Source organism: Cebus imitator, unplaced genomic scaffold, assembly GCF_001604975.1.
Source record: "Cebus imitator isolate Cc_AM_T3 unplaced genomic scaffold, Cebus_imitator-1.0 Scaffold318, whole genome shotgun sequence".
Lineage (NCBI taxonomy): Eukaryota > Metazoa > Chordata > Mammalia > Primates > Cebidae > Cebus > Cebus imitator.
In genome coordinates this window covers 1,051,049-1,065,321 of record NW_016107633.1, presented here as the reverse complement: position 1 = coordinate 1,065,321, position 14,273 = coordinate 1,051,049, and the positions used below count along the sequence as shown (strand labels likewise).

The 14,273-nt window shown below is 44.1% G+C and overlaps 1 protein-coding gene across 1 annotated transcript in view; it reads left to right on the top strand.

The window, feature by feature from the left end:
- LSM14A (LSM14A mRNA processing body assembly factor) overlaps positions 1-282 on the top strand; it is a 27,744-nt gene extending 27,462 nt beyond the window's left edge. Inside the window, exon 8 of the mRNA XM_017504231.2 lies at positions 30-282. Within this exon, the coding sequence (XP_017359720.1) occupies positions 30-53 (24 nt within the window). The 3' untranslated portion in view covers positions 54-282. The remainder of the gene's footprint in view (positions 1-29) is intronic.
- The last annotated feature ends 13,991 nt before the right edge of the window (positions 283-14,273 follow it).

Genomic DNA, 14,273 nt, shown 5'->3' with positions numbered 1-14,273 from the left:
ACATGAGCTAATTTTTTTTTCTTTTTTAGAAAGACAACAAAGTTGCTGCATAGTCTACAAACAAGTCTCTGAAAATAGGTGAATTTCTAGCTCTTCATGGTCCTGAAAATTGATTTCAGTCTTTGCGAAGAATGAAGAAGTGAATTCGCTGTACATTTGTCACCAGCACTGGGTTTTAGTTTTTTGTTTGTTTTTCCGCTTAATTTCAAAGATAAAATGCAGTTACTTTTGGGGGTGGAAGGCTCATCTTACAACATGAGCATTAAATATACTTGGAATAGCCGAAGCTTAAGTAATTCCTTATGTATAGTTAAACTAAAGCAGTACTTCAGTGGGACTTACAAGTATTTTTTCATCACTGAAAGGTTTTTTTTATCACTAAATTGTATTTGGTAGTTACAAGTTGCCTGCAGATAGAGCCGTGATACTGTGTTTTGAGCCACAGAAGGTTGTGTGTGTGTGTGCGCGTGTGTGTATGTGTGCGTGTGTGTGTGTCTTTTTCCTCCTTTCTTTTGGGGAATCCTGTAATATGAGGTAGCTTATTTCGTCAGTTAATTAGGGTGCTGGATGGTAGAGAATTTTGTCAGTCAACTATGTACACACAGTAAATACTGTTTCTTAGGCAAAGGTAACTTTTTTATATAGTTGTAAAATTCCATTATATTCCATTGCCAAAGAAACATTAAGAACTTTGTATAGCTGTATAAAAAGCAACTAATTTTTTAAAGAATAAACATTTTAAAGTCAGCAAACGTACTGTGTCCTTGCAGAAGTTGATGCGCTGAGCAGCAGCATTATGGGTGGGTCTTTTTTTCTTAGTTTTCCAGGCTTAATGTTTTTTGATTTTGTTTTTTTAATGTTTGAACATAAATGAAGATTTGATACGTTCTTTCATTATCTAAAAAAATGATAAATTATTCATGCTCATTGTAAGAACTTCATTTTGTAGCAAATGGCATATCACAGGATCTGTCCAGATAATATTTTCAGTATACAAATGTAAATAATCATAAGATGAGAATGTACTTAGCTGTATTTTCAAATAAGTAAACCTCCCCCCTTTTTTAGGACTTTAAAACTAGGCATCAATGAACCTGTTTTTCCTATAATGCCTGGAATTTAGTCATGATACCTTGACTCATTCCATCATATTTCAAGAGGATTCAGAATGTGAGGAATTATCTTGGAAGCCTGTAACACATGGCACTACCGGTCCTTGGGCCTGTGACCCACAGATGACTCAGTATAGAGTTCATTGTTAATTATAAACTACTAGTGAATCTTTTTGATATTTTAAGCACTCATGGGAAAAATCTGGCCACTTTTGTGTTTTTATGAAGGCCATGGAATAAAAGGATCCAAAGATTTAAATATTTTTATCTATTTTGATTTTTTTTGTTAACTTTCTCCTTAAAACATTCAGTAGTGATAAAGATGTGGAAACTGCACTGTTGGAGAATTGGAATATTTAAAGCTGGTTGATATTTTTTATTTTAATTTTATATCTTTTATATAGCTCTACAAGGCAATGTTTTGTAATTTGGTTTCATTATTAAGATTCGGTACGGGGCAGCCATAGTTTAGATAGTATCGTTTAGTGCTGTTTGCTTGCATGTTAACAACAAAACCTTTTAGAGCACCCACAAATCATAACATTGAACACATTTCTGAGGCATTCAGAGCATCAAAGCAAGTGCTATGACAACACCTGTGTAGACTGTTTGAGATGTCCCCGGCGAATTTCAAGAAAGAAAACTGTAAATACTAGTTCCACTTGCTCTGAAAGTATGAGTTCATGCGTTTTCCCAGCCCTCTGAGTCACTGACTGGGGCATTTTGTGCCCCAACAATAACTGGCAGCATGGCATACCTGAGTACACTTTACAATATTAAAGCAAGGTTTTTATTCTAAAACAGAATAAAACTGTTCAATAAAAAGTGCTCGTCAAAGTTCTTTCTCTTTAAATAGTAACATTCTGTTTCAGTAGGAACATAATGAAAGGCATCTTTTAAATGGAAAAGGGGGAGTATGATAATGTTTGTATTCCCTGCAATAACTATAAATCAGTTACTTTATTTTTAAGATTGATTTATTGTTGCAGATGTTTAGGGAAAGCTAAAAGTCCCTTTCTTCCCCTCCTGAGTATAAAAAAAAATAGTTCTGAGATCAGATCTGTGACATGAGGAGACTAAGCCAACCAGGCACAGACCAAGCTGGAAATAGGAGCCAGAACACACCCCCCATGGGAGATGCATGCAGAAGATGCAGAACCTGTCTATTAGAACAGTTCCCTCCAAAAGCTGGGCGTCGTGTGAGGGAAGGGCAAGAGGTCAGGAATGGTAGTGCATCACAGTGGCTCTCTGTCGGGTTGACCTGATGTCCTAGGAACACAATCATCTGTTGCTTAATAATAGCGACATGTTCTTATTTTTTAATAGCAATGAGGTCTCACCTTGTTGCCAAGGAGGCTGGTCTCTTAACTCCTGGGCTCAAACAATCCTCCCATCTTGGCTTCCCAAAGTGCTGGGATTACAGATATGAGCCACGATACCCAGCCATGACAAATTCCGAGAAATGTGTTAAGCGATGTCATTGTGTAGACATCAGAGGGTATACTATACAAACTGAGATGGTATGGCCTACTCCACACCTAGGCTATATAGTGTAGCCTGTTGCTCCTCCATGCAAACTACAAACTTACACAACACGTTACTGTGCTGAATACTGTAGGCAGTCATAACACAGGTAAATATGTCTGTATTTAAACATACCTAAACATAGTATATAGTAAAAATTGGGTATTATAATCTTTGGGACCACCGTTGTTTACACAGTCCATCGTTGACCAAAACATTATTAAGTGGTATATGACTACTGAGGAACCTGAGGGGATGTGTTTTGGTTGTCACAATGACTGGGGATCACCACTGCTATTTAAAAGTAAGGGCCCGGATGGTAAATGTCCTACACAGTAGCACCGTCAGCATTGTTGAAACCCATTATCACGTAGGCGTTAGGGCTTCATTCTGTTCTCTGTCAGTGGTTCACAAATCTCTGGTCAGAATCTACCGAGTAGCTTTTTTTTTTTTTTGGGAGACGGAGTCTCACTGTTGCCCAGGCTGGAGTGCAGTGGCGCGATCGTAGCTCACTGCAACCTCCTCCTCCCAGGTTCAAGCGATTCTCCCTGCCGTAGCCTCCCGAGTAGCTGTGATTACAGGCACCTACCACCATGCCTAGCTAATTTTTTGTGTTTTTAGTAGAGATGGCGTTTCACCATGTTGGCCAGGCTGGTCTTGAACTCCTGATCTCAGGTGATCTATCTGCCTCAGCCCCACAAAGTGCTGGGATTACAGGCATGAGCCACGGCACCCAGCCCCAAGGAGCATTTTTAAGTACGGATTCCCAGGCCCCATGCCCAGAGAGTCTGATTCTGAAGTTCCCTAGTACAGCAGAACCCAACCGTTTTGGCACCAGGGACTGGTTTTACCAAAGACAAGTTTTTCCACAGACAAGCAGGGGAATGGTTTTGGGATGATTCAAATACATTATATTTACTGTGCACTTTATTTCTATTACATTGTAGTATGTCATGAAATAATTATACAGTTCACCATAATGTGGAATCAGTGGGAGCCCTGAGCTTGTTTTCCCGCAACTAGACGGTCCCATCTGGAGGTGATGGGAGATAGTGACAGATCATCAGGTGTGATCAGTGAGTGCGCAACTGAAATCCCTCGCATGCACAGTTGACAGTAGGCTTTCCAGTCCTTTGAGAATGTCATGCTGCTGCTGATGTGACAGGAGGTGGAGCTCAGAAGGTAATGCTCGCTTGTCAGCCCGCTGCTCACTTGCTGTGTGGACTGCTTCCTAACAAGCCACAGACCACAACCAGTCTGCCGCCCAGTGATCAGGGACCCCTGCCCTAGTAGGTCTTAGGAATTTTTTTTTTTTGCGATGAGTCTCGCTCTATCGCCGAGGCTGGAGTGCAGTGGTGCAATCTCGGCTCACTGCAACCTCCACCTCCCAGATTCAAGCAATTCTCGTACCCCAGCCTCTTGGTTTTAGGAATCTTACTGATCCCACAGATAGTTGTGATTAGCTAGGTTTGGGAAGATGACTATACAACACCAAAGCTAGCTCCTGCTTTGGGGGCATTAGTACATTTTTCACAGTAGAGTTATCTGGGCATTTTCCCCATCCTTTCAAACCCAGTATATCCAGATTGTGACTGGGGAATGAAGAGAGGACGGGACTTAGTGGAAAGGAGGGAACATTTTTGCAGGGTGGAATCGGGGGAAATGGAGAGGATGAGACTCAAGTTTCCTCCAGAGTTGGGTGCTTTGCGTACTGAGTCTTACTTAAGTTTTTCTTCCTGGCATAGGGTTTGTGTTCCTTCTGTGTCTTAATTTTGCATGGCAGTTGTCCCTGCCTCTGTGGGTTCTTTGCCAGTCAGAGAAGCCGCTCCTTCTGCAGGGCCCCTCTGTTCACAGCATAGGCTGAGAAGCAACTTCTTGAGAAGGGTAACTTAGGTGATCCAATTACGTCTGGATTCAGTGTGTTGCAGGATCCCCCTGCCCTGTTAGTTCAGAGATCAAGCTGTTTTACATAGTGAAGGTGGGGAGAGTGTTATGGTATAAGTTAATCAAGGTGAATGATCTCTTCCTGTGGGAGCACAGATGTCACCAATTTGCTTTAGTTTTCCTGTTCCAACTGATTCTGGGCGTTTTTTGAGACAGAGTCTCGCTCTGTCACCCAGGCTGGAGTACAGTGTAGCGATCTTGGCTCACTGGAACCTCTGCCTCCGAGGTTCAAGTGATTCTCCCCTCCTCAGCCTCCCAAATAACTGGGATTACAGCCATGTACCACCCAGCTAATTTTTGTATTTTTAGTAGAGACGGATTTCACCCTGTTGGCCAGGCTGGTCTCAAACTCCTCACCACAGGTGATCCACCCACCTCAGCCTCCTGAAGCGCTGAGATTACAGGTGTCAGCCACCACAAATGGCCTGTTCTGTTTTTAAAATATAACAAGTATTAGCAAAATTGGAATCAAACTTAGGGAAGTATTGTAGTACCATTAATCTGTCAATCTGAAGACACTAAAAGGAGATTTGCTTAGCAGCCTGGTGGAGAGACAGACAACTTGGAAGTGGTATCCTCCAAACAGAAATTGGTCAAGGAAGGAAAGTGAGAGAGCTTTAAGCAGCAGAGGCTTAGAAGCCAGCCAGCCAGCAGCCAACTGTGCACATGCATGCATTGGGAAGCTAGTGGTCCAGGGCCCAGGCACTGCTCCCTTGGGATCCATCCCAGCCCTCTAAGGAGCAGTGCAATGTTCTTATCCTATTTATCGGAGCCAGTGTCCAGAAAAGGAGGCTTGTGGTTTGAGACATTCTATCAATCTAGTTTCAAGAGCATGAGATAGGACTCTGAAAATGATGTGGTTTCTTTACTCGGAGATGGTACAGAGCTGTGAGCCAGTGGTATGGTGTTCTTTAAATTCCAGCTCGATTCACTAGTTAATGAACTTGGCTGACTAATAAAAATGTTTTCAGGTTTAGCTCATCAACATATCAACAGATAGACATCAAGACATCATAAGTCATATAATCATAACACAAACATATCAGCATAGACCTGAATATAATTCCAGTTCATCGTGAATGTTGATTATTGAGGAAATGCTTTAAAATATACGGATGCCCATGTTGTGGTTTATAAGGAAACAAAGCAGCTCTGTGAGGCCAAAGCATATTTCAGTTCAATAATAAGGCTTTCTTAGAAAGAATGACTCATAGTCACTCACAGTTGGGTCGCACAGAAACAACTGAGAGCAGACAGCAAGGAACGCAGGTCCCAGAAGGTCCAGCCTCTCCCTCCAGGCTTGAAGGGTTAGGGAAGATCGCCAACCTTGAAGGGGGTGTGAGAGGCCTAGGCCCAGGTGAGATTGTACTGAATTCCAGTAAATGGTGTACAGTCATTCCAGGACAGAGGACAGAAACATGTTTACTAGGTGCCTGGAGTGCACCTTTGTAATCCTCGTACGCACTTAATCCAGATGATCCACGGATGCTGGCCTCACGCAAGGTTGTTGATGCGAATGCAAATCCCAGCATTGCAATTCAGGATGTTGCTTGTGCTGAAAGCATTCTGTCAGTGTTTTCATTGGGGGTTAGCTGGGTGACAGTTCTCCCTCTGATCTATTCGCAGTACTTAATAGAGTTTCTTTGATTTAAAGTGGATATGTGGAACATTGCAGGCTGCAATTTATAAAGTAGAATTAGGTATGTATTATCATCATAAAAGCAATACATGTAGAAAGAATGCAGGCTTCTTGTCTGATTGGGTGGTATTTTTAAAAAGAAAAAGAATGCAGGCAGTGTAGATGATTTTTTTTTTTTTTAAGAAAAGAGAAGAAAAATTCTCTAATCCCACCACCCAGAGCTGATCATGTTAACACGATTTGGATGTATATTCTGCCTGGCATTGTTCTGTACAGGCACATGCTTTTAAACAAAAATGGATTTGGCTGGGCACAGTGGCTCACGCCTGTAATCCCAACACTTTGGGAAACCAAGGCGGGCAGATCACTTGAGGTCAGGAGTTCCAGACCAGCCTGGCCAACGTGGTGAAACCCCTTCTCTACTAAAAATACAAAAATTATTAGCCAGGTGTGGTGGTGAGCGCCTGTAATCCTAGCTACTTGGGAGGCTGAGGCAGGCGAATCACGTGAGATCAGGAGTTTGAGACCCGCCTGAAACCCCATCTCTACTAGAAAAATACAAAAAAATTAACCAGGCGTGGTGGTGCATCCCTGTAATCCCAGCTACTAGGTAGGCTGAGGCAGGAGAAATGCTTGAACCCAGGAGGCAAAGGTTCCAGTAAGCCAAGATCATGCCATTGCACTCCAGCCTGGGCAATGAGAGTGAAACCCTGTCTCAAAAAAAAAATTAGCCGGATGTAGTGGCACATGCCTGTAATCCCAGCTGCTCAGGCGGCTGTGGCACAAGAATTGCTTGAACCCAGGAGGTAGAGGTTGCAGTGAGCCAAGATCGCACCACTGCACTCCAGCCTGGGCGAGACTCCATCTCAAAACAAAACAAAACAAAAAGCCAGCTTTTTTCTTTCAGTATATTAAGCAGCACTGTTTTATTTTTGAAGTATAATAGGCATATAGAAAAGTAGGTGGACACAGTGGCTCAAACCTGTAATCCCAGCACTTTAGAAGGCCAAGGCAGGAAGATTGCTTGAGCCCAGGAGGTTGAGGTTACAGTAAGCCATGACCACACCACTGCACTACAGCCTGGGTGACAGAGTCTCAAAAAAAAAAAAAAAAAAATCCAGGTTTATTTTCTTTCTTTCTTTCTTTTTTTAGAGACAGGGTCTCTCTATGTTGACCAGGCTGGAGTGCAGTGGCTATTCACAGACGCAATCCCACTACTAATCAGCATGGGACTTTTTACTTGCTCCATTTCCAACCTGGGCAGGTTCACCCCTCCTTAGGCAACCTGGTAGTCCCCCGCTCCCAGGAGGTCACCATATTGATGTTGAACTTAGTGCGGACACCCGAACAGCATAGTGCACTACAGCCCAGAACTCCTGCGCTCAAGCGATCCTCCCACCTCAGCCTCCCGAGTAGCTAGGACTACAGGCACACACCACCACGCCCGGCAAAAATCCAGGTTTCTAAATGGGAAAATCTGAACGTCTTGATCTGCTGCCAAGGGTCATTGGCTGTGTCTTTTGAAACATTTCTATTGTGAAAGTGTCATGTGGTTATAGGAAATGAGCTGCTTCAAACAGGTGCTCACTAAAGACCAATGACTGACATTGCCTGGGCAACATAGGGAGGCCTTGTCTCTACAAGTAATTTTTTATTTTTTATTATTTGTTTTGAGACAGAGTCTCACTCTATCACCCAGGCTGGGGTGCAAGATGCGATCTCGGCTCACTGCAACCTCTGCCTCCTGGGTTCAAGCAATTCTCCTGTGTCAGCCTCCTGAGTAGCTGGGACTACAGTCGTGCCACCACGCCCGGCTAATTTTTGTATTTTTAGTAGATGTTGGCCAGGCCATCTATTTTTAGTAGATGTTCTTGAACTCCTGACCTCAGGTGATCCACCCTTCTCGGCCTCCCAAAGTGCTGGGATTACAGGCGTAAGCCACCGCACCCAATCTCTACAAGTAATTTTTTAAAAATTAGCTGGGCGTAGTGGTGCATGCCTGTAGTCCCAGCTACTTTGGGAGGCTGAAGCAAGAGGCGCTTGAGCCCAAGAGGTTGAGATTGCTATAAGCCGTTACCACACCACTGCACTCCAGCCTGAGCAAGACCCTGTCTCCAAAAGAAGAAAAGTACATCATAATTACCTATGTAACCAGCACCCAGATTAGAAATCAGATTATTGGGCCGGGCGCGGTGGCTCAAGCCTGTAATCCCAGCACTTTGGGAGGCCGAGGCGGGTGGATCACGAGGTCAAGAGATCGAGACCATCCTGGTCAACATGGTGAAACCCCGTCTCTACTAAAAAGTACAAAACATTAGCTGGGCATGGTGGCGCATGCCTGTAATCCCAGCTCCTCAGGAGGTTGAGGCAGGAGAACTGCCTGAACCCAGGAGGCGGAGGTTGCAGTGAGCCGAGATCGTGCCATTGCACTCCAGACTGGATAACAAGAGTGAAACTCCATCTCAAAAAAAAAAGAAAATGCACTGTCGTAGTTATCTGCATGCATCTTTATCCATGCTTCTATATCCTTGACAGATAGTTCAGCCTCTACTTAGGTGTTTGCAGGAGTGGTGAACTCAGCAAACCCTCAGGCATGGCCCAATGGTTAGGAGGCTCAGTTGTGATATTACACTCCCTGCTCTGACCTGTGTGAGGATCCCACTTGATACATTTGGCCTCATTCATCATTACCCCTTAACCTATCTGATTCAAGCAGGTTCCCTCATGGTTATTTCTCATAACATTGTGCTTGATTCCAACTCCATCCTCATTTTCTAAATATACATAATTCTTCAGATATGCCAGGAACTGTGTTGAGCATTGGCACTGACAGATGCAGGCCCACCCCTTTTGATGTTTACATTCTGGTGGGAGGCAGACATAGCTAAAAGTCAGGTGCCGCCTTTCACTTATCCTTTAAAACAGCCTTGTCCAAGTTTTGCTCTGTCTTCTCTTCCTTCCTACACTGATTTCCTCCTTTTTCTGACCTGTGGCTATCTGCTTTCTTTGGCACACATTTTAAATACACTCACATTCCCTATTTTTTGTATTTAGTTTTATTCTGTATCACTAGCTAGATGAGAACCTCTTGGCTTTAATGAATATGTATTCTACTTTTCTTTCCACCACAACATGCTGCTCAACATGAAGCCATAGTGGGCTTGAAGTAATCGTTTATCATGTTGATTAGGAATTCGCCACTCCAGCCTTCAGTGAGGCCAACGTCTGTCAGTATGGCTAGCCCTTGATTTTTCATTCCAGAATTGAATAACCCTTTCATCTGCCACTAGAACCCTGACCCCAGCAGACCTACACCTCCTAAATCATAAGATCATTTCACCTTGCACCTTTAAAGGTAGGAAATGGTGAGTGACCAGTGTCACATAAAGGAGATTTATCTCTGAAGATTAACCTCGTATCTGAAACATCTAACACTTCCTCCCAGAGATGGACATGGATGACATTTTCTGCAGCCTTCATTAAATTAGTTGGCTTTATTTTTTGTGCTGTATTAGCATGAGTCATTGTAGTTTGGGGGTAAGCATAAACGAGCTTGGTTGTTTAATGAAAACATGAGTAAAGATAAAATCATAAAGTTTTAGAATCCTTAAAAGAATCAGCCAAACTAGAATCTCTCCCCTACCACGCTCCCATTAGATGATAAGGGAACTAAGGACCCCAAGAAGTTAATTCTCATGATTGAGGTACAGTACAAGCTAACAAAGCCAAAACTCACTCTCTTGACTTCTGGCCTGATTTTCCTTAAGGATAATGTGGGAAATATATACCAGTGCAGTGGTTTACACATGTAATACTAGCACTTTGGGAAGTTAGGGCAGGAAGATTGCCTAAGCCCAGGAATTCAAGGTCAGCATGGGCAAGAAAAGATTCCCTATCTCTACTAAACAGTTTAAAAAATAGCTGGAGTGGTGGGATGTGCCTGTAGCTATTCAGGGGCTAAGGCAGGAGGATCACTTGAATCTGGGAGGTCTGGGCTGCAACAAGCCATGATCACACCACTGCACTCTAGCCCAGTGACAGAGCGAGACCTGTCTCAAAAAAAAGAAAAGAAAGAAATATAAACTTACAGTAAGTTTGGTTTTATGGTGCTTTTTTCCCCCCTCTTCTTTTTTGAGGTGGGAATGGAAATCAGGACTAGGAATAATAATGTAACCAGCTCCTGTTATGTATGCTGCTGTCAGTGAGGTTAAGCCACCATGGTGGGTGATAAAGATTGCATCTGTGTTTCTTCAGATGGGGTCCAAAGACATCAAGGTGTCTGAATGACTCAGCATGATATTCTCTTTCCTCTCCCCCTTTCATTTTCTCCTCTTTCTTTTTNATGCCCAGCTAATTTTTTGTATTTTTAGTAGAGACGGGGTTTCACCATGTTGACCAGGATGGTCTCGATCTCTTGACCTCGTGATCCACCCGCCTCGGCCTCCCACAGTGCTGGGATTAGAGGCTTGAGCCACCGCGCCCGGCTGCCCTCTGTTTCAAAGAAGAGCTGGTGGCTGTTAGATGGAAACAGTTTCAGACACTTAACCCCACTCTAAATCAGCCTCATCTGCATCCCAGGCCCTATTAAAAGGGGGAAGGGCTGGGTGCAGTGGCTCATGCCTGTAATCCCAACACTTCAGGAGGCTGAGGTGGAAGGATTGAACACTTGAGGCCAGGATTGCTTGGGCAACATAGCAAGACCTCATCTCTACAAAAAAATTTAAAAATTAACTGGTATGGTGGCACATACCTGTCGTCTCGGTTTCTTAGGAGGCTGAGGTGGGAGGATCACTCGAACCCCAGAGATTGAGGCTGCAGTGAGCTATGATTGCTGAGGCAGGTAAATCGCTTGAGCCCGGGAGTTCGAGAACAGCCTGGGCAACATAGTGAGACCCCATCTCTAACCAAAAAAGAAAAAAGAGAGGCTGGGCACGGTGGCTCACGCCTGTAATCCTAGCACTTTGGGAGGCCGAGGCAGGTGGGCTGCCTGAGCTCAGGAATTCGAGAGCAGCCGGGTCAACACGGTGAAACCCTATCTCTAAAATACAAAAAAATCAGCTGGGCGTGATGGTGTGCACCTGTAATCCCAGCACCTCGGGAGGCTGAAGCAGGAGAATAACTTGAACCCGGGAGGTGGAGGTTGCAGTGAGCCAAGATTGCGCCACTGTACCCCAGCCTGGGCAACAGAGCAAGAATCCGATCTCAAAAAAAAAAAAAAAAAAAAAAAAAAAAAAAAAAGAAATCAGATTATTAACAGTACCCCAGCAACCCAACAAGCTCCCTTCCAGTAACCCCCATCTCTTCAAGGCTAACTACAATCCTGACTTTTGACAGCATAGATGGATTCGGTGTTATTTCTATATATAAATGGAATTACACACCATATACTCTTGTATTTGGCCTCTTTACTCCATGTTGTGTTTGTTGGATTCATCTATATTGTTGCATTTGGCTGTGGACTGTTCATTTTCATTGCAGTCTAATATTCCATTGGGTTAATAGACCACAGTTGCTGCTTTCTACTGTTAATGCCGCATTTGGGTGGTTTCTACTTCCTGCTATTAAAATAATGCTGGTACTGTTTTTCCTTTGGGAGAGATGCCAGAACTAGAATGGATAAGAGGAATGCTGACTTAATCCTCTGGAGGACTTGCAGCATGGTGAATCACACGGTAGCGTCCTGCGTGTCACTAATAATAAAGTACCATAAAACCCTGATGCACTGTAGACATAGATGTAGATAAGGGCATATATTAGAACAGGTCTGGAGTTCATCCTCCATGCACCTAGCCTCTCCTGTGAGGACACTACTCCCACATTGCTCTTACTCACTGGTGGCAGTGGAATATTTCTTACCCTACAAACCTGTGTTCAGGATGTGGACACAGTCTCCTTGCTTCCCTGCTGATAAAAACCCCTACCCCAGTGAGGTTTGTGTGATCCTCTCACTCTCCTGGTGATGATCATTTAATGACCTGATTGCTGCCCATCATCTTGAGAAGCCTAATACCCATCTTCATCTTCCCCTCCCCTTCTATTCAAAGTGACCTCAGCTGCTGTGTGTACCGGGAGTCCCGATGGTAATCGCACGCATGGCTATGATATGTTACAGTGACAGGATACAAAGCCGAATTCACAAAGAGAAAAGATGCCTGGGCAAAGTCTGGAGGAAACCAGGCTTAAACTTACAAAGGGGACTTAGAAAGCAGAGCTTCACAGGATGGGCTTAACTCCCCCAGCAAGGAGTTGCAACATGCATGTAATGTTGTCTGCAAGGGAAGCTCCAGACTCAGTTGCTCAGGTTTTTATTGGAGACCGATTATGCAGAGACCCTCTGAGTGGCCATGCCAAAATTCCAGACTCTCAGAAGCACAAGTAAACCACATTGTTTACAACAGTCTGGTACAGACAGTCTAGATATAGTGCGCCATTCTTATCGGTTCTGGGAATGGTGGGAACCCTCCTGAAATTCAGGTGTCAGGCAAGAGCCATACTTATAAGCAGGACTTGCAAATGACAGCGGTCAAACCTGGTTTGTTAACTCCTCTGCACACTAGCCCACACCCTGGCTCCCATCCTTGTCCTGTTGTCCCCTCCTACCAAAAGCTGTGGACACACCTGGACCTTGTCCATCAACTCAACTGTAATACCTCCAAATCACAGATTTAGATACCCCACCATTCACCTTCCAGCTGTCTTGCTCAAGAAATAAATAAAGGCCGAGTGCAGTGATTCACACCTGTAATCCCAGCACTTTGGGAGGCCAAGGTGAGCAGATGACAAGGTCAGGAGTTCAAGACCAGACTGGCCAACATGGTGAAATTCCATCTCTACTAAAAAAAATACAAAAATTAGCTGGGTGTGGTGGTGTGAGCCTGTAGTCCCAGCTACTTGGGAGGCTAAGGCAGGAGAATTGCTTGAACACGGGAGGCGGAGGTTGCAGTGAGCCGAGATCATGCCACTGCACTCCAGCCTGGTGCTTGGTGACAGGGTGAGACTCTGTCTCAGAGGGAAAAAAAAAGGAAAAAGAAATAACTAAAAAAAATTAAAAAGAAATTTAAAAAGCAGTGACTTGGGGTTTGAGATCAATCTGGCCAACATAGTGAAACCCCATCTCTACTAAAAATACAAAATTTAGCCAGGTGTGGTGGTGTGTGCCTGTAATCCCAGCTACTCAGAGGCTCAGGTAGGAGAATAGTATGAATCCAAGAGGTGAAGATTGCAGGGAGCAGAGATCATGTCATTGCGCTCCAGCCCAGGTGACAGTGCAAGACTGTCTCGCAAAAAAGCAGTGACCTACCCATTCCCTTCTTTTTTTTTTTTTTTTTCTGTAGTTTTACTCTTGTTGCCCAGGCTGGAGTGCAGTGGCTCAATCTCAGCTCACCGCAACCTCCACCTCCTAGGTTCAAGCTATTCTCCTGCCTCAGAATCCCAAGTAGCTGGAAGTACAGGCATTTGCCACCACGTCCAGCTAATTTTTTTGTATTTTTAGAAGAGATGGGGTTTCTCTATGTTAGCCAGGCTGGTCTCAAACTCCTGACCTCAGGTGATCTGCCTGCCTTGGCCTCCCAAAGTGCTGGGATTACAGGTGTGAGCCAACACTCCCGGCCCCTTTATACTTTCTCCTGATTGATTAGCCCTCTTGCTTTCCCCACCACCATCTCCAACCAGACTAAATTTCATGATTCACTCGTCATTTATCTTGCAAACACCCTAAACTCCCTTGCCTCTCTTTTGAGCTTCTTATGCTCCTGCCTAGAGAAACTTCAACCCTCAAAGCATCCATTCATCCACGTTGTCAGTGTCTTCACCCAGGGGGTTGAGGCCTGAGGACGAGAATCACAGTTGAGCAACTTAGTGCCACTGTAATTCTGATCCCTACCCTCAACCTTGGTCCTCAACTTTGCCATCAAAACTGGGTACATTTCTGTCATCACTGGGCCCTCAACCTTGCCATAAAAACTGGTGTATTTCTATAATCACCTCTCTGCAGTCAGCAAGTGGTCTTGCCCTCTGTTTCTTTTTTTTTTTTTTTGAGACGGAGTTTCCCTCTT